This window comes from Procambarus clarkii, chromosome 2 (assembly GCF_040958095.1).
Source record: "Procambarus clarkii isolate CNS0578487 chromosome 2, FALCON_Pclarkii_2.0, whole genome shotgun sequence".
Lineage (NCBI taxonomy): Eukaryota > Metazoa > Arthropoda > Malacostraca > Decapoda > Cambaridae > Procambarus > Procambarus clarkii.
In genome coordinates, this window is record NC_091151.1 from 46,782,806 (window position 1) to 46,805,372 (window position 22,567).

Below are 22,567 nucleotides of genomic sequence, written 5' to 3' on the forward strand. Positions count from 1 at the left end.
ACATACCCTTGACCGGGTAAACAAGGACGAACTTTTCAACACTGGTGGGACGCGAACAAGGGGACACAGGTGGAAGCTGAGTACCCAAATGAGCCACAGAGACGTTAGAAAGAACTTTTTCAGTGTCAGAGTAGTTAGCAAATGGAATGCATTAGGAAGTGATGTGGTGGAGGCTGACTCCATACACAGTTTCAAATGTAGATATGATAGAGCCCAATAGGCTCAGGAATCTGTACACCAGTTGATTGACGGTTGAGAGGCGGGACCAAAGAGCCAGAGCTCAACCCCCGCAAGCACAATTAGGTGAGTACAATTAGGTGAGTACACACACACACACACACACACACACACACACACACACACACATACATTCGCACCCCGCATGCTAACCCACAATAGAACAGACATAGGGTCTATTTTCCCCTGACGGAATCTCGAGTTTTCTTCCACGTCATTGGTTAGCCAGATGGATGTTGCAATCTGGTGCTCGATGCAGACAATTGCTGCCGCTTCATTGGTTTACCTGATGGTAACTCGTCTGGGATTGGCTCACCTCGTAGTAGCTCGTCTGTGATTGGTTCATGAGATTTAATGTTGCTATCTCGTGTCCTAGACGGAAAGTTTCGCTATTGAACTCGCTAAAGTATGTAACGAGGTGTACGTTTTCTCTATATGAAGATCATGAGGGGCGATGAGTGCTGGAGGAGAAAACGGGATGAGGGAAAAAGACACAAACCATATTTGTACCAGTAACTTAATTGATAAATTTAGTTTGTTATAGTGATCAGTAACGCAATTTCCATGGAGTCTAAGAGCAGTATATTGAATTTACCCATAAGTTTAATAACTGGAAAAAAGGCAATTTTCTGAGCTATAATAACTTGTTGTCTCTCGTTGCTTTATCACTTTACGGAATGTTTGATGAATACACTACTCATACTCCCCCCCCCCCCCCCCACCCCCCTTTCCCCCATCCAATTACAGCATTAATTAGCAATACGATAGAATTCCTTTTTAGTCATTAGCAACAGTTTCGATTACAGAATATTCCAGGTAAAGGCCAACACGACACTGCCTTGATCTTTTCACACACGACACAAGCCCTCCGCAGGCTGCGTCGTGTGTGACTCGATGTGAACAAAAAGCGATGCCAGGAGGCCATTTCAGCGATAATTAGAGACAAACACTTGAAAATCCTGGGCTTTTTAAATCGGCCAATAGTTCGGCTTCTTAGTGGGGCGGGTAATCTGTGCGGGTACGTGGAAGAGGAGCTGTCAACACAAAGCCTTGCAGGGCCGGGAATATGCTGCAAGGTTACCTTTGAAATTGAAAATTAAATAAGGTTAGTGAGATATGAACAGACACAAAGACATGAGGAAACTCAAGCTATTTACACCTCGTTTAACTTAGCGTGTTCATATGTTTACGTACATTACATACCATCTTGAGATTATCTTGAGATGATTTCGGGGCTTTTAGTGTCCCCGCGGCCCGGTCCTCGACCAGGCCTCCACCCCCAGGAAGCAGCCAGTGACAGCTGACTAACACCCAGGTACCTATTTTACTGCTAGGTAACAGGAAGAGGTAACCAGGTAACCAGGAGGTAACAGGTAACCATTGACTAATTATTTAACAATCTTACGTTGTGGTGGTTCCGGGGATACATTCTCCCCGCGATCCGGTCTCTGACCAGGCTCTCTGGTTGGTGGTGTGGTCAACCAGGCTGTTAGACGCCTCTGCTCGCAGTCTGACGTGTGAAACGCCACCCGTGTTAGGCATGCATTATTTACATTCCTTTTTGCTACCATAATGGACCCCGGAGGTTATGGAAGCTGTTAGGGACAGGTGGGTATTCACGAAGCTGTGTTTGTTCGGGTTGAGCTCTAACTACTGGTGACCGCCTTTTTGACCCTCAGTCGACAGGTACCAGCACCCTTGGGCTTGGTCGCAAGTATTTATGTATCGTGTCTGCGTCTTCAGCTTTGATTCCCAGTATATTGCCTTTATTCCTCTCACACTAAGCCATTATTTTTTTTATAACAGCACTATGGCTCTTACATTTATTTAGTTTCCACCTATGTTTCATTGTTCGTGTACGCCTAACAAATTGTTCTTGTTTAAACCATCAACTTCCATGTGTATTTTGTACGCCTCAATCATGTTTTCCCTGTTTGTTTACTCTTTCACCTTGGGGTCCAGTCTGCCTGCATACCTATTGATGTTCTCTGGCTTTGTTGTGATTCTGTCGAAGAATATGTTCTTGACTTAGGGAATTAGGCCTCAAGTCACTGGACGGTAGAAATGTCAGGAAAAGTAGAAGAGTCAAGGAAGGTAGATGAGTCGGGGAAGACATGAAGACTACAGACAAGATTCTGAAAAGAATAAACAAGGCAGACACAAACTACATAGAATAAGTAGGTACACGACCAAGGGGACACACACAAGTCAAACCTTAGCACCTAAATAAGCATTAGAGACACAGGAAAGAGTAATAGACAAATAAGAAGTGACGTGGTAGAGACAGAATCCATACACATCTTTACGTGTAAACCTGATGTCGAGACCAATAAGCTCGGGATCCTGTATACGAGCCAACTGAAACGTAGATTAAGGTGGATTTAGTGTTTGGAGGTGAATTTTGGGGGTGACTTATGGAGTTGGTGTTCAAGGTAGGGGTATAGGAGAGATAGGACACACACACACACACACACACACACACACACACACACACACACACACACACACACACACACACACACACACACACACACACACATACAAACACACACACACACACACACATACAAACACACACACACACACATACAAACACACACAGCCCGATAGGCTCAGGAATCTGTACACCTGTTGATTGACGGTTGAGAGGCGGGACCAAAGAGCCAGAGCTCAACCCCCGCAAACACAACTAGGTGAGTACAACTAGGTGAGTACACACACACACACACACACACACACACACACACACACACACACACACACACAACACACACACACACACACACACACACACACACACACACACACACAACACACACACACACACACACACACACACAACACACACACACACACACACACACAACACACACAACACACACACACACACACAAAACACACACACACACACACACACACACACACACACACACACAACACACACACACACACACACACACACACACACACACACACACACACACACACTCACACACACACACCGTACTCAGGATACAACCACCCAAAGTTAAAAATATATGATGGAAACCAACGGTCAACCGTTTCATAAATATAAATAATTTAACAAAAAACTTCTTTCCACACACACACACTTTGCGCTTCACAAATATTGAAGATGCTTGATACTATACACAGGTGGAGCTGGAATATAAATGTATATTCACCAAATACAATACTCGCTCTCTCTCTCTCTCTCTCTCTCTCTCTCTCTCTCTCTCTCTCTCTCTCTCTCTCTCTCTCTCTCTCTCTCTATTTATGACTTTCTTGCTTGAAGTCCCTCGTAAACCCAGACTTCAGCTAACTTCTGAAACATTCTTTATTGGCGTCTGCTGACTGCTGACGTTCTTGACAGCTCCTAACTCTTCGGCTTTGACGAAAAACGAGACAATCTTCCAAAATAAGCGATTGTTAATTGTAAGCTGCGTGAGAAGAAGCTGGAGGGTGAGAATAAGGGACGTAGGGAAGGGAGAGGATGAGGAAGGGAAGATGTTAGGTAGGGAAGGAATGGTCTTAGAAAAGGAGGGAGGATGAAGGGGTGGGGGAGGAAGGGTGTGAGCGAGGGTAAGGGAGTGGAAGGTGTTAGGGAGGGCAGAAGGGAAGAAAGAGCGTGTGAAGGAGGGAAAGGAGAAAGGGGGATGAGGAACAAAAGGTGCGTGGGAGGGAGAGAGAGCGAGAAACGAAGATAATGAAAGTCAGAGAAATAGTTTAAGATAAATAGTTGTGAGGAATTGAGAAAATGAGGAAATTTCAGAGGTAATTAGAGATGAAAGGGTAGAGACCGAGAATTAGTGAGATGAGAATGAGGAAGTGAATAGGTGATAGTGAGGAAACGAAAATGATAAAATGAGTGAACTGAAAAGTCTAAGTAAAAATCGATTAGAGCATAAGGGATAAAAGTGAGAGATAAAGATGGAAATATAATAGAGGAAAAAAAATAACAAACAGAAAGGCAGGCATAAGAGGCGAGGCATGAATTCTGCTTTCAGTCTTGCAAGTAGATTTCAAAGAAGACAATGAAAGAGACAGACATAAAAAGACGTGAAAACCGATAGGTAGACATAGAGAAACTTGAAGACAGAGAGACAGACATAAATGTGAAGACTGATAGACACAGAGAGACATAGCAACAGATAGACTGACATACATAGAGAAATATATAAGAGACAAAGACACACTGGAACAAAAGCATGAAGATACAATGGAACACAGATATAACCAGACAAAAATCCTACAAAAACTTGTAGGATTAAAAACTCCTACAAAAACAAAAATCCTACAAAAACTTGTAGGATTAAAAACTCCTACAAAAACAAAAATCCTACAAAAACTTGTAGGATTAAAAACTCCTACAAAAACAAAAATCCTACAAAAACTTGTAGGATTAAAAACTCCTACAAAAACAAAAATCCTACAAAAACTTAGAATTTAAAACAAAAACAGCAACAGTTAAATTATTTTTGCAACAATCTGCTCTGGAATTATTCATACTCTTGATACAGCACAACTAAACGAGGGGGAGAAGGGGAGGAGGAGGGGGAAGGGGGGGTTTAGCTGAAAAATACAAGTGTATATTCAATACGTGTTTGAATTAATTAAATGAAAACATGAATGCGTGTGAGGCTGACAGTGCTAGATGAAACCGCAATATACCTGTACACAGTGTTGGAATTGGCTTCAGTATGAACACGATGTTCAGGGTAATTCACGCCCCAACTATCAGTATTTGGTTAATACTCTTTGCTTTTAGGATTTGATTACACACACACACATACACACACAACACAACATACAACAACACAACACAATATACATACACATTCAACTAGGTGAATACACACACACACACACACACACACACACACACACACACACACACACACACACACACACACACACACACACACACACGTTGCTTCCTGAAACCTATTAATAATAATACCCAACAACTCACATAGAAGGAAAGTGGCAACAATTCGCCCCATCCTAAATACTTATTATTAGGTCGAAACTAACAGTTCTCTGCAGAGATTTTTGACCATTTATCCGACCTTTAAATGTCTTAACTACGATATGGACTAGAATTTATTATAAAAAGAGGGACAAAAATACTTTTTTTGGTCGTACATAGAGCATACATATTGCTTCATGTGACATCATCATCGAGCGCCACAGATACAACAGAAGCGTAAATATTCACTTCTGGGGCACTGAACATTGAACATTAGGATCGAACCCCGCTTGGGATCAATGAACAACAGTGTTAACGATCACGCTTGTAAAGCTTTTAATATATTTGATAATTAGTGTGTACCTTGGAACAATTTCCAGAGAGCAAAATATGCTCGTTTCACGTTATATCAACGAAGGTTCAACAAATTCGACGTTGGTTCTATCTTGAGATGATTATCTTGAGAGGTTTTGGGGCTTAGCGTCCCCGCGGCCCGGTCCTCGACCAGGCAATGATACATCAACGTCGTTGACGTAGACTTGCCCGGGAGCGTTTAGACCATCTACCCAACAAAGAAACAAGGTAATTATAACGTTGTTTACACTCTTGTTACGTTCTAACAACGTTGTTGTGGGTAGTCTGAAGGTCAAAGTAAATTCTGTCAAAATTGAAACAAAGACTTAGACTGTAACAGGAATTTCTTTGAAAAGTTGACGACTACGTGGTAGATCTTTGTCATTTTCTTTGTCCTCAGTCAACAAGTTCTTTGTCAACCATAACAATCACCCCCGTCGCCCGGTTTAGTTATCGATGCATAGAACAATCTGCAGAACAATCGACACTTCGTCTGGTCTAACTATCGATATTTTATACTTTCTGGTGTACAATCACCACCTCTTCTGAAATTGTTCCACTATGAGCTTCAGATATTACAGCTTTTTGTATCGAATTTTAACTTGAAGACATTTCGATTGTTCAATTAACTTTATCCAGCTCCTGCACTATGGTAAGACAATCCAAAAGTCATAGAAATTGTATATTTCTATTAATGGCAAATTACGCCGAACCCCACAGATAGCCTAAATAGTTTGAAAATCGAAACTGACCAATTAGGAATGGCCTGATTTAAATGTACCAATCAGAGAGCTCCAATTTCAAGCACAACCAATATATGGATGGAAAAGAGATGCGTGACGCTTGGCAAAGGGAGATTCAATGGAGATTGACAAATGGGTTTGATAAAACATTTATGGCAGAGGTAAAAGACCATTAGATGGGGATATGGAGATCATTGTACATTCGCGGCTCCATTATATGGGCAAGACTGCTTGAAGAATCTTGCAGGGCATTGATATGTAAAATCTAACCTCATCTTTTAGAAAGAAAAGTGAAGCGGAAATGAGGTATCAGATGTTTTCCGACAAAACAAGAGGGAAGTGACGGAATGCGGTTGTAATGGAATTGCTGTCATCTCAGTGGAGAATTCCCAAGGTCTAATGGAAAGATGCCACAACACTGACAAGAGGTGGAATCGTCTTACAAGGAGACGTCAAGAGTGAGATCAAGTCAACCTGGTCTCCTATTTTAAGGTCACCTGTGTTATGATTACGAGAAAGCTGGAAGCAGACATCTTAGAGTTGTCTCGTACGGAAATATCTGCTAAAGTCTTTTAGTAGTATTTGTTGAGATGCGTCTGTCAAGTGGTGCTTGGCTGGCGATAGCGGCCTGAAGATGGCATTTAGAAAGTTGAGATGTTATCTGGTTGTTATCTAGACTGACAGAGAGAGTCTGGGGTATTATCTCCGTCTCTGGTGGGGGTTACACTAAAAATATTAATATATTGAACTATTACCGAGGTAAACCAAGTCAAGATATAGTATAAGTGGTTGGCACGCACGCACGCACGCACACACACACACACCCCACAAACACACACACACATACACACACACACACACACACACACACACACACACACACACACACACACACACACACACACACACACACATACACACACACACACACACACACACACACACACACACACACACACACACACACACACACACACACGTTGCTACCTGCAACGTATATGTTGATTGACGGTTGAGAGGCGGAACCAAAGAGCCAGAGCTCAACCCCCGCAAACACAACTAGTGTACTCAACTAGGTGAGTACACACACACACACACACACATACATAAGCGCGCGCACACACACAGGTCCTCACGGCTGAGCGGACAGCGCTTGGGAGTCGTAGTGCAAAGTACCCGGGTTCGATTTCCGATCAAAGCAGAAACAAATTGGCAGAGTTTCTTTCATCTGATGTCTTTGTTCACCTAGCAGTAAATAGGTACCTGGAAGTTAGACATCTTCTACGGTCTGCATCCTGGGGATACAGACCGTAGAAGTCTGTAGGTAGAAGTCTACTGTGGGTAGAAGACGTGCGCGTACGCGCGCGAGGGTGTAGGTGTGAGAGAGAGAAAGAAACGTCTGTAGTAAATATAATAGAGAAAATTAGGTCGGGAGTCATTATATTTGGCAGCCGACGGATAAAAAGGCGGGGTCCAAGAGCTAGCAGCTCGATCGTGTAGACACCAATAGTAAACACAGACACGTTGTAATAATGGAGTGGGTGGTACACAGACGTAACAGCTTGCAGCACGTCAGCCCTCGAGACCAGCTTACTCCGGCCCACACCACAACGTCCCCCACTTGTATGCAAAGGATTTTCTAGTCTGTTTCCTTCGTCTGGGATACATCCACCACCAGGTATACCCCGCTTCTCAGTGTAGAGTTTACAGTGTGCAGTGATTCTCACTGAAAGTTTACTTTAGTCCCGGTCTATGTCCTGGACGAAAGTATTTATCCTACTTGATCAGTAAGCAATTGTGGTAACATTGATAACTCTCTCTAAAGCACTGATTCCCAAACTGGGGGCTGTGGCCCCCTGGTGGGCCGTTTTTCAATATATAAGAGGCCGTAAGTTGAGGCAGTGACCAGGTTATGATGCCAGAGGATTCCAGACGGGGTTCTTTAGTGAGTGTAAGAGCCATTAATAAGGACGCTGTATGAAAAATGGGTAATGACCGAAACGAGGTTTTGAACCATTGCTCTAAAGGCTGATAGGCCTTAAGCTTAATACCAAGCCACACCGCTACATTTTCTTTTAGAAAATCTGTGTTCAAAAAGCCATTATTTACTACCTTTGGGACCAGAATGCTTGGCGAGCCAAGGCTTTCGTTCATTTCAATAAGGCTGGATGGATGCAAAAGGTATTGAAATTCCTCTGACAGAATCTTCCGCTTTATCGAATTTTCTCCGGATAACACTGCTGATTTATGGACTTCGAATCATCCAGGTCCTGGAAACTCACCAACGGAATCATGAATATTAAGCCTAATCAGCTCCGTAAATTTTCAACAAACTCTTTAAGGATACATTGAATCATTACTTCTGGTCTTCGGGATTCAGGACAGAGAGCAGGAGGAGAAATGGAGTTTAATGTTCAAATAATTTTTAGGAGCTTAATTTAACAAATTTAATTGTTCAATTATGTTATTCGCCCCAGTACAACGCACTACGTAAGCTCCAACACCTGTGAAGGTATTTCTGTACTATTTCTCTCAGACAGAAGCGATTTGGGGAGTTCTGTAAAGGTACACCAGATCGTACACAGGTAACGATTCTCGTAGGATAAAGGCTACGTCAACAATATTTATAGAAAATAAGTTACATCAACGTTGCTGAGAGAAATAACCCCTTTGCCTGCCTAATAACCTTCGTCTGTCATGATTTGATAAGGGTCCAACACTCCGCAACATCGTTACCTGAGTAACGATGTTTTTGAGGATAAAACCCCCGAACAGAGGAATCTATATTAGAAGGTGAAATACTGTAGGATACATAGCCCGAAAGGCAACTATAGACGCAAGCAGATCAGCTTATACGAGAAAATCGTTGGAACAGGATGGGGATCGAACCAGTGTCCTTGGTGTCCTTAGACGCATGCCTGGGGCATCGGAGACGCGCGCCTGCGGGTACCCACGTCGATGGTTCGAACCTCGTACTACTGCAATGATTTTCTCATAGATACATCGGGATATTGTGTTTTCCCTTGTGTGTCAGAATATACGTTAATGAAACTATCGTTGCTCCAACTTTGGAATTTTCTTCAAGGATTTTTACATCGTTACAGGTGTTAGGTTGGTGTAATTGACAGCTGTAGTAAGGTCAGTTTCACTCTCATTTGCCCTATACATCACACCGCTGCTCAGGGGGAAGGGAACTATCAGGGGAAACGTCAAGACATCACGACTAGCAGGCGATGAGTTACAATAACGTGGCTGAAGTACGTTGACCAGACCACACACTAGAAGGTGAAGGGACGACGACGTTTCGGTCCGTCCGGGACCATTCTCAAGTCGATCGACTTCAGAATGGTCCAGGACGGACCGAAACGTCGTCGTCCCTTCACCTTCTAGTGTGTGGTCTGGTCATCACATCACGACTATATAGCACTCGGAAAGGTTCAGGATTAGGATTATGGATGGGACGGGGGTGAAAGAATGGTAAAGATTGAATATGTTTCGTTAAAAAAAAAATGGCTTATATCAGCAAACCAAAAAATTGTAAACAAAATTGTGCATATCTATTATGAACACGCAATTATTTATTCTAAATTTTCGTATAAACTAACACCAAAGTTATTCACAGTAAGGTTATCAGCAGCTTATACTCTGACAATACTGAGAAATGTTTATTTATCACATTAGTAGAACTAATTTATGTACAAGATTTGTCACGTATGATGCAACTTAAGACAGAACCTAACCTATAACCTTACTGTGGGACTTGAACTGACATGTCAGTGTGTGTATGAGTGGAGATCTACGTGGCCTGTGAGCGACTTGGTCTGACCTGGCCAGCCGTGTACAGTGAAACAGCCTGGGAGATAAAGAGTCCAGCTCAACCACAGGAAACCCCCAGAGGAAGATAAGCACTCGGAAGTCTGGAACCAGGGAGGTGATAATTGCTCAAGTAGGAGGATGAGAGAGAAAGAGAGAGAGAGAGAGCTTGCAGTTTCACCAGGTTCCTTATATGATTTCCTATGTGATAGTTTCAAAGTTCATTCTCATGAAGTAAATGAGTTTCTAAGAACAGGATGAACTGAGGTAGGATAACAGCTCATGCTTGCAGTTTTACTATACCCGTCATTTGACTGCCCTCATGAACCTTAGTCTTAGTTAAAAAAAAAAAGAGAAAGACACTTGTGGCATTATACCACGATACATGTGTCATCTCACGACCACACACACACACATATGTCACCACCAAACCACCACACACTATGGAACTAAATCTCACAACCTTAGAGGATAAAAGAAGCAGAGGAGATATAACCCCAACATGCAAGATACTGAAGGAAATAGATACGGTGGACAAGGATAGCCTCTTCAGATTGAGAGAACGTCAGCCAAGAGGACACAAATGGAAGCTGTAAACGCAAATGGGCCGAAAGAGCGTAAGTAAGTACTCGTACCCTGTCCGGGTTGTCAACAACTAGTATGCTTTAAAAGACGAAGCTGTGGAAGCCACCTCCATCCACAACATTAAGGCCAGCTTCTGAAATTAATTTGTTCGTCAGAATAATTAAACTGCAACGCAACAAGAAGAACGAGGCTAGTAGGCAGGGCATAAAGAGCCATGTATAAAGATAACATATAAATTGTGAGGGCCAAAGCTCTGTCGACTTACACGAAGATTTAGTCGATACAGCTTCGGCCTCACACCGTTGGGGTCCGCGGCTCGAGATTCCTCCAGTCCAGGTGAAAGGGAAGTTAGACCTCACTTTCCCGTAGACACTGGTAGCTACTAGTGCCCGTGACGCTTGGGAGAATACTGGCACCACAATTCCTCTTAATGTAAGTGCGGTGAAGTCAGGATGTGAAAATCTTATCCCTGCTCCACTTATCGTGTTTTAAGACCCGATTAAGACGTTTTGATTGGTTCTTATCTAGCGTTAAGAGACGGTTAAGACGTTGGATGGTACAGTTCGCGCGGAAAGGGCCGGTTAAGAACATTGTCTTGGTTCTCATGGCGCGGTATGAGCCGGTTAAGACGGTAGGCTAGTTATAAACGTGCCCGAGGACTAGATAAGACAGTGGATAGGTGGTCATTGTGGTTTAAGGCCAGTTAAGATGGGATGTTGCATATATTGGCAGGGCGGACTGAAGAAGTATGCTGCCCTCCAGGATATGTTAAGAGTTGGTTAAAACAGTGTGTTACGTCTCGTGGTATTGTAAATTGCTGGATAAAGTTATTTTCTTTTATTATCTTGGTAAGGGCCGGCTAAAGCGATATGTTGCTCCTCATGACATGATAGTGACCGGATGAAGCGATATGTTTCTTCTCATGGCGTGGGAAGGAATTATGGAAATGTAAGGGCCGGTTAAATCTGTGGGTTCAGTCTCATTTTATCACAACGACCAACAAGAAAAATTATTGGTGATAAGAGCCTTTATGTCGCAGGTATATAGAAGCAAAGTTTTAAAGTTACAGAACAGCTCTGGTCTTTTGTGGAGTGCAAACTGTTACAAGAAAAGATATCTTTTTTCATTTTTGTGTATTCCAGTGTGGTTCGCTTACTTTAATGAGGAGACTGAATGATATTATGCAGTGGAAAATCTATTTAGATATATTTTTTTAGATCCAGAAAGTCTTGTACTTTGAGTGGTAGATATTATAATTAGTTACACTCTTTACTTTAGATCCATAAAGCCTTAGACTTTGTGTGTAACTTAAAACTCCTCAAAATAAATTATACAGTACGTGAAAAAATACTGTAGGTTAATGTGATTATATTTGGTAGATTGGACATATTAAAAATACAAACACGAAAATATCCAAAAGGTAAACAATAGATCTGATATAAGTAAACAAAACACGTATGTGTGTGGAAATGACTCGAATAAGGAGAATTTTGCTATACGTGATGAAGTGTTGAAAATATTTAGTTAAAATATGTTTAGAGATGACTGAGACGCCCTGGTAAGGCGAACTTGTGTGTGAGAGAGAGAGAGTGTGTGTGTGTGTGTGTGTGTGTGTGTGTGTGTGTGTGTGTGTGTGTGTGTGTGTGTGTGTGAGTGTGTGTGTGTGTGAGTGTGTGTGTGTGTGTGTGTGTGTGTGTGTGTGTGTGTGTGTGTGTGTGTGTGTGTGTGTGTGTGTGTGTGTGTGTGTGTGTGTGAGTGCGTGCGCGAAAAAATTTAAGTTGGGATTTATGGGTGATAAAATATGAGACTGTGCACAGGGCGGGGCACAAAGAACTAGACCATTCTCCCCTTAGACACTGATATGTAAATACTGATAGGTAATTTCATATAACTGAAGCCCGTGAAAGGTGTTATCGAAAATGAATTAAAGTGTTTTTTTTACAAATTAGGAGGAAAAAGATTTTTACTTGCATTGAGGGTTTCAAGCCTCTCTGTCTGTCTGTCTGTCTGTCTGTCTGTCTGTCTGTCTGTCTGTCTGTCTGTCTGTCTGTCTGTCTGTCTGTCTCTCTCTCTCTCTCTCTCTCTCTCTCTCTCTCTCTCTCTCTCTCTCTACTCACCGAGCGCTGTCCAAGGTTGTTAACTATGCAGGGCATGAAGGCAGTTGTACCAGCGTAGGCGCGGACCTTCAGTGGGGTTGCAGGGTCGATGTAGGGCTCGGTGGCTGACACCCTGCCCGGAAACGACACCTGGTGGGCCTCCAGAGGGTTGGGGGCGTGTTCCATGCTCTCTTTTGGGTCCGGGGGGTACGTGGGTATGTTGTAATCGGTCATGGTGCCCTCAGCTGTGGTGGGGAACCCAGCTGATGCTGTTTCCATTGCTGCCTGATCCTCACCTTCCATTACCCCGTCAGAAGCGCTCACAGCTGGCAAAAAGAGAGAGAAGAAAAAAATGTTTTAGAGGTCATGGTGGTCTGGGAACACTGCTGGCGGTAAATATTGTGACTGTGTTTGTGTATATGTATAATCTATGCATTCTTTCATTTTGTTTATCTTTTTATTTTTACTTCTTCTCGTCCCGGTCTTCTATCCCAGCCTTATTTGTCTTCCTGTCCTGTATCTCCACCTACCATCCTGATCTCTATCCCCCCCCCCATTCCACCTCTCTAAACCCCCCCCCCCCCACCCTTTCTCCCCTCTCTCGCCTCTCACCACAAGGACACAACCAGTCACCAATCTTTACCACTCACTGGAGCCAGAAAGCACACAGAGTTTCAAACACTAACATTTTAACGCCCTCTGCAAAACACACACACACACACACACACACACACACACACACACACACACACACACACACACACACACACACACACACACACACACACACACATTTATTTCTATCTCTCACGCTCTTATTCCTTCATATTTTCTGTTATTGTATATTTTCTCCACATTTATATTCGCATTCTTACGGCACCGTTCGAGGGGCTCCTCCACATTCTTCTCCACTTAGGTCTTAATATATGCATACCGGTGAGTGCATATTCATCTATTACTATAGGTGAGTCTATCCTTTTCCGAGCATATATTCCCAGTCATTAATATCTTTAACACGATTACCTAACCGCGTAATTTTTTTTTTTCCATGGGCTCTTATTGTCATATTATCCAAGGGTTAATACCCGCATATTATTCATGGGTTAATACCCCGCATATTATCCATTCGTTCTTGTTCATGCATTCTTATTTGCGTATTCATTTCGTCTAAATCGAATTAATTTATTGTTGAACTGTCCGCATATTCCTATCCATGTATTCATTCTACTATCCATGTATTCATTCTACATTCTACTACGCGCATTGTATTTCTATTCATTGTATCTGGACATATATATATATATATATATATATATATATATATATATATATATATATATATATATATATATATATATATATATATTCATGAAAACGTGGCTTATTAGGCAAATCGGGCCTTGCATATTAGGCTGAGAAGTGCGTTCTGGCTACTAGGTACGACATATATATATATATATATATATATATATATATATATATATATATATATATATATATATATATATATATATATATATATGTATATATATATACACATCCACATGATATCGTTAATATTTACTCTCACAGACATATGACTTCGAACATATTTCTCTCTAAACTATTATTCAGGTGCTCTGCTCTCTCTCAGTTTTCAGTGAATATCGTCCACCGTCCAATGTTGGTTCGGTTTTCGTCATAAATATTCTTGTCATACATTCTGTTCGCGTATATTCTGCTCCGCATGGTCAATGTGTATTCTTTGTTCTGCCACCCGGAGGTAAGAGAGAGAGATAGGGAAGAGAGAGAGAGAATGAGAGAGAGAAAGATGGATGAATGAGACAGAGGGAGAGGGGAAAGAGAGAACGAGAGGGAGAGATATAGAATAGAAGAATCTGGTTTCAACTTGCACCAAAAGCCACAAAGAATCAACACGAGCTACAGAAATGAACAAATGCATAAAACAATTGTTTTCGTTTTTTTTATTTCAAGCAAGAAAACAGCTTCGAACATCTGTATGTTCTTATATATATATATATATGTATATATATATATATATATATATATATATAGAGAGAGAGAGAGAGAGAGAGAGAGAGAGAGAGAGAGAGAGAGAGAGAGAGAGAGAGAGAGAGAGAGAGAGAGAGAGAGAGAGAATATGGTTTTTTCATAAATTTCCTTTCTGTAAAAACAAATAATTATTCAATGCGAAACTATTTTTTCTTTGGCATTCGTTTTTATGACAACAATATATTTTATTTCATTATTCATTCACAAATGTATCGCATCTATTAATTATTTTAACTCCGAAATAATTATATGTAGTTTTTTTATCTAATTTTTATATTTCAACGTATTTAAAAAAAAATAATTGTACCAGTTACGAGTTCTTAAAGACACAGATTATCATTAATACTGAATTTAAATATAAATTCCAAATTTGGTCCTGAATTTAACATTATTTTTTGAGTTTCTATCGTTCACGAAGTTTCGATTTATGGAATGGCCAGTATGGATATCGCATGTTCATCTAGCTGCAAATATATTTGTACATTTCGATAGCGTGAGGGAGTGAATGTATCACTGATGTTGACATAAATGGACTTACGTGTTAGCAAGGGATACCTGATCAACCAGGCTGTGGCTCTTATGTCAGGCTGCGAGCAGTCGCGTCTAACAATCTGGTTGACCAAAATAGGCCGGTAGGACGTTGATTTGTCGAAATCATCGGCAGGTATGTGACAGGCATGATTTCGCTATTTATTATTTTTTTTTATGTAATCTATCGATGAAACTGTGAGTGGAGTCAACCTCACCTACCGTTCCTTCTCTCTCTCTCATTCCACTCGTTCTCAGTTCACGTTCTCCTTTGCCACACTTGTTATTCTTTATTTATTTACGTGTACTTTTCTAAGCTCAATTTAGCCACCTGTTTTTCTCCTGGTACGAGTAGAGTCTACGACCTGCGAGAAGTGTGTAGTCTTATACGTCATCACTTTTAAGTGATGACGTAGAAGACTACAAGTGACGTATAAGACTATAAGTGCTTATACGTCATCACTTTTAAGTGATGACGTAGAAGACTACAAGTGACGTATAAGACTATAAGTGCTTATACGTCATCACTTTTAAGTGATGACGTAGAAGACTACAAGTGACGTATAAGACTATAAGTGCTTATACGTCATCACTTTTAAGTGATGACGTAGAAGACTACAAGTGACGTATAAGACTATAAGTGCTTATACGTCATCACTTTTAAGTGATGACGTAGAAGACTACAAGTGACGTATAAGACTATAAGTGCTTATACGTCATCACTTTTAAGTGATGACGTAGAAGACTACAAGTGACGTATAAGACTATAAGTGCTTATACGTCATCACTTTTAAGTGATGACGTAGAAGACTACAAGTGACGTATAAGACTATAAGTGCTTATACGTCATCACTTTTAAGTGATGTCGTATAAGACTACGTCAGTTTAAGACTACTTCTATTTAAGCTTACCTAACCAATCTCAACCCTATCTATCCTTTCTTAACCTAATCTAGCGCAATGTAGTAAGAGATCAAATGTTGACTTTTATCAATGGTGAGCATGCAATTAAGTGTGACGTCACTATGACGTAACAAATTTCAAGCGGTTAGAGATTTTAGATCCTGTCTGCTGACAAAGCTTTGGAGCAGCTTAGGTTGAATCTTCGTTTATATGAAATTATAATGAAACTAAACTTCGCTTATAATATAAAACTATATAACTGTCTCTCCGTTTATCTTTTGATTCTAAGGTATTAATTCCTGGCCTTCTGCTTCCTCTGTTTGATCTTTGTCGTTTTATTAGTCCTGTTGTTTCCTAAAGTTTTAATTTTTGGGTGTTTGGGTTCCTATATCCCCTGGTAAAGCTCCAGTTTAATTATATTCCTTTCAATTTCTTCTCTTTTGGTCAGGGGGGAAACTTTTTGTCAGCTTCCCAACATTTCTGGATGAGGAAGTACATCAAGTTTTGGGGGATCTTCCCTCTGACTTTTGTGCCGTGTGTGTGTGTGTGTGTGTGTGTGTGTGTGTGTGTGTGTGTGTGTGTTTGTGTGTGTGGGTGTGTGCGTGCATGCATGCATGTATAAAGTGCATACATGTGAAAGTGCATAAATGTTCATGTACCCCTTAATGTATGCATGTATGTATTCATTAATCTATTTGTTTAAACTCTTCCCGAATGATACTAGTACATATATTATGCATATATGCATGAATATACATATGTCGTCCAAGGAACATCTGACAAACTTTCACATGCCATTACTGCTGTGTAAAAATACGAAAAGCATATACAAGGATTAAAAGCAATACGAATCTTTCTGGCAGAGGGGCAGTTGAGTGCTCAGGGATTTGATGGCCTTCGTGCTATGGAAATAACTGCTTGTTTAATCCAAGCAATTAGAGTTTCTGGGGGTGTCGTAAGCAAATGGATTCCTCCCGCCCTCTAACCATAATTTATCCCTCTTAAAACAATCCTGCCCAGTTGCTACTGTGTTGAGCATTAGATCATGATAATATATATATATATATATATATATATATATATATATATATATATATATATATATATATATATATATATATATATATATATATATATATGTCGTACCTAGTAGCCAGAACTCACTTCTCAGCCTACTATGCAAGGCCCAATTTGCCTAATAAGCCAAGTTTTCATGAATTAATGGTTTTTCGATTACCTAACCTACCTAACCTAACCTAACCTAACTTTTTCGGCTACCTAACCTAACCTAACGTATAAAGATAGGTTAGGTTAGGTTAGGTAGGGTTGGTTAGGTTCGGTCATATGTCTACGGTAATTTTAACTCCAATAAAAAAAAATTACCTCATAATGAAATAGGTAGGTTTATCATTTCATAAAAAATAATTAGAGAATATATATTATTTCAGGAAAACTTGGCTTATTAGGCAAATCGGGCCTTGCATAGTAGGCTGAGGAGTGCATTCTGGCTACTAGGTACGACATATATATATATATATATATATATATATATATATATATATATATATATATATATATATATATATATATATATATAATATATAATATGAAGCTGCAGAAGGCATGTGTTCGCTCATACGAAACAGTTCCTATTTACGTCCAACCAAACTCCTTCACATATATGTCTAAGCTACGCTTGAAACACTCTATCGATGTTTTGTTTTTGGGCATTAGTGAAGTTGAAGTGAGTCCTGTCATGTTATCACATTCAACCTTAGCCCGTGTGACACAAGCTTCAAACAGGTTTACACCCTACTCACCTCGACACGTCCGCACACCCTACTCACCTCGACACGCCCACACACACACCCTACTCACCCCACGTAAGCAGCAGCAAGTATCCTAGACGTGTGAACACCATCGTCCTCCAGTGGGCCGGTGTCTGGCTGTTCTGGAAATATTAAAAAGAATCATCAGTGCTCCAAACTCATACGAAGTAATGGCCGCATCAGGTAATGCAGTTTAATGGAATTTAATCTGATCGAGTTTAATGGAATGTAATTCGAAGCATTCAAGAGTGCTATAGAGAGTTGATAGTATTACACACGCGCGTGTGCACACACACACACACACACACACTTACAATCACAAACCCAAATCTGATGCCAGAAGCCCACATTATCAGAATAAAAACAGTTGTATATGGCATACTGGCCAACGTCCGTGTATCACCCAGAAACGTGGATAAAGAGGCATTCCGGGCCATATATATATATATATACAGTGAAGGTGAGACCCTACATTTGAATATGCATCACCAGCATGGAATCCGTACACACACGAAGTCTGTCTAACTTACCCATACAGTCGATTAAACCCAATATAGAAGAATCTAACAACAGAACCCTTGTCTAGCAAATGAACTGCTAGATCCATAAACTTACGAATATCTCGTCAAATTTCATAGTTAATATTACATAACGACCGTGAAGAATGAGATGTAGATTCGTGATGACTTTTCTAGGGCTGGTTGGCAGCAGACAAATTTATTAAAGTAAGTGGCAGTGAAATTTAAAGAGACGTACCCAAATTGAGTGGAACATTCCTATCAATTTCTGGATCACCAAGTTTAAAACACCATGAAAATGGTAGGAATGGTAGGAACATTGCTTGATTTGATAATAGAAATTGTAGAGTTTGGGTGCTAAACAGGAGGTCAATTTGATTTAAACCTACTAACCCAACTAATCTGTCATTACAACAGGTTAGCAATCCCGACAAGTTTAGATAGGTCGTCCGGGATGTCTAAGGATCGCAGTTCAAACATACATAAAGCCTTTACCAGACATTTGTAAATGTTATGATACGAATTATGCAGTTTGTAACATTCATTATGATGGTGTTTAATAAAACACACACACACACACACACACACACACACACACACACACACACACACACACACACACACACACACACACACACACACACACACAAGGGCTCAAACTACATAGATCAGAAGAACCGTCCCCGGGTCAATGTTCAACAGATGTGAGCCACTATACTCCCCAGCCAAGACACCTAAAAGATGACCATCCGTCTCATAAATCATAAAAGATGATCACTTCACCATCCTGTGTGGATGGAAGTTAATTTACCGAAATTAATTTAATTCAGTATCTATATTCATAGATGTATATGAGTTTACAACCATAACAGTTTCAAACATACTGAGAGCTCCATATACAGACAGGAAGCCAAACAGTAAGACTTCAGACAGCCAAACTGATAGATAGAGGCATACCCAGAGGCGAGACTTCAAGATACTTACACTGTCAAACAGGCGATAGTCTAATAGTCAAACAGATAGATAGTCTGGTCTTAAACCCAGATAGACAGACAAAGCCAGATTCAGACAGCACAGCTTGTATGCAGGAAAGCTTTATCTTGCCTGGGTGTCAAGCCTGTCTTAACAGACAGTCAGCAGACCTAGATTCAGAGAGCTCGACTTGCAGTCAGGCATACAGTTATACGGAGATAGATTGACAGACTGAGACACCCAGCCTTGCAACCAGACAGACAGAGCCAAGCTTAGACAACCAAATAGACAGAGCCAAGCTTAGACAGCCAGACAGACAGAGCTAAGCTCAGACAATGAGACACCACAAAACAAGGAACGTAAAACAAATATATATATATATATATATATATATATATATATATATATATATATATATATATATATATATATATATATATATATATATATATATATATATATAAAGTTGGACTGATTGGATGTCTCAACTTACATGAAAATGTTATAAAATGACTGCTAAATTACCTGGCAATGTTTGAATTGAAAAATTATTCGATATTTTATTACTGAACAATTCCAAAATTTGTCCGAATGTGGAATTATTACAATTTTCGTAGTGACTATAATCATTTCATTTAAACAAAAATATGAATATACTTATAGTTATTGCTCTATTGGTTTTTCTTCAGATATTTCACCATCAATATTAACATAACAATTTTCGTTTTGCTGCAAATGTATTTGTTTTATTTGGCTTTCTTTTGCTGCAATGTATTTGCTTTATTAATTTTAATGCAATGTGAAAACCTTCAAATATTATTATTATTATTATTATTATTATTATTATTATTATTATTATTATTATTATTATTATTATTCAGAAACTTACTACAATGCCATAGTGCTTGAATGAAGGTGAAGGCAAAATACATTAGGTGTAAGTGTATTAGAAACCTAATTTTCAGATGTACATTCTTTCTCAAGCCACTGCATGCATTTTTGAAGGAAGTTCAGAATACTGAATACAGCATCTTGAGAAATGATGTAGGTTGCATCCTATTTTTTTTTTTAATACACATATATTGGAACTTTCCTTCATTATTATTATTATTATTATTTCAGTTGAAAAATATTTCAATGTGTATATTTATATTACATATTAATATTCTACATTTTGCACTCTCGTGTCTCTCATGGGCGAGATATATACATAACATTTGTTACACTTGTGGATAAAAACACTTCGTTAATCACAGTCTTATCCGCCAAAAGCAGTCATAACGAGAACTGTTCTGTGCTCTAAGAGCGGGTCGGCCGAGCGGACAGCACGCTGGACTTGTGATCCTGTGGTCCTGGGTTCGATCCCAGGCGCCGGCGAGAAACAATGGGCAGAGTTTCTTTCACCCTATGCCCCTGTTACCTAGCAGTAAAATAGGTACCTGGGTGTTAGTCAGCTGTCACGGGCTGCTTCCTGGGGGTGGAGGCCTGGTCGAGGACCGGGCCGCGGGGACACTAAAGCCCCGAAATCATCTCAAGATAACCTCAAGATAAGATACCTAGCGAGCACTTTCGGTGAATCACCCAAACAGGGCAAGACCAAGCTTGACAAATTGGTGAAAAAGAAAGAGTATTCCGACTAATCTCAGCACAGTAGTCACCTGGGGCCAGATTCACGAAGCTGTTACGCAAGTACGTACGAACGTGTAGATCTTTCCTCAATCTTTGACGCCTTTGGTTACATTTATTAAACAATTTACAAGCATGAAAACTTCCCAATCAACTGTTGTTGTTGTTATAAACAGCCTCCTGGTGCTTCTCAGCTCATTAACTGGATAATAATTGTAAACAAAGCCGCCAAAAATTGAGAAAAGATGTACAGGTTCGTAAGTGCTTGCGTAACTGCTTCATGAATCTGGCCCCTGGATTATCGCTGTCCCCCACCCACGTCACGGGCGTGACATCGTCCAGTATGAAAGTCCTATGACTGGTTCACATTCCTTGACGTCCCTTCGACCCATCACATTTTTCCGCATTGATTTGTTGTTCTTTCCGTAAAGACGTCTTCAGGCATTGTCCCCGTGACTGTATAAGGTCCATTGTCTCTCACGAAGAAATGTAATATTTTCAGCGCGACAAACGGCTCTTTCGCCAGTTCCAAATAGTCACGCCTTCTGACTAACTCTGGGTCAAGCCCTTTATTCTCATAATAAAGCCTTTAAAGTGACAAATGGTCCTAATAGATCCTCTAGCGGTAATCAGTGACAACATCTTTGTGGTCCAGAGCGACCTACCTTCGCCGGTCCAAAAGGAATTGATTGAGACAAACAGCAGGTGCTGACGTTAAGCTCTCCTCGCTGTAGTCGGGGCTGGAATGAATTCTCGTTTTCTTTTACTCCATTCTTGCCGCTTTCTGATTGGCTACTGGCGGGTATAGATCATATTTCAGTTATTAATTTGAAATCAAGTATACTGTACATTGGTATATACATAATGTATATTCATCGCAAGAGTGCTGATCTCATTGTTCCAGCAGATATGCTCATCCAGAAACAAATATCTATAAGGTAGATAGCATATATGATTCATGTGAAACATATATTACAGACTCCTAAGAACTAGCAACACTATGTATTTAAGATACATAGCTTACTTAATAGCTTACCAACACTACGAATATAACCCATATATAAGACACATGGCTTATCAATATACCATGTTTTACAATATACAAAATATTATATATATATATATATATATATATATATATATATATATATATATATATATATATATATATATATATATACACGTTATATTATACATATTATATATATTCCAACGTTATATATATATATATATATTTATATATATATATATATATATATATATATATATATATATATATATATATATATATATATAGTAACCCATATGTAACTCCTTTTTTGTAACAAAGTTCAAATAAAGTA

The 22,567-nt window shown here is 40.0% G+C and overlaps 1 protein-coding gene across 1 annotated transcript in view; it reads right to left on the bottom strand.

The window, feature by feature from the left end:
• LOC123750670 (zwei Ig domain protein zig-8-like) overlaps window positions 1-22,567 on the bottom strand; it is a 124,996-nt gene that overhangs the window by 26,326 nt on the left and 76,103 nt on the right. Inside the window, exons 2-3 of the mRNA XM_069328496.1 lie at window positions 18,158-18,230; window positions 12,819-13,123 (exon numbers count right to left, since the gene is read on the bottom strand). Coding sequence (XP_069184597.1) covers window positions 12,819-13,123; window positions 18,158-18,200 — 348 coding nt within the window. The 5' untranslated portion in view covers window positions 18,201-18,230. The remainder of the gene's footprint in view (window positions 1-12,818; window positions 13,124-18,157; window positions 18,231-22,567) is intronic.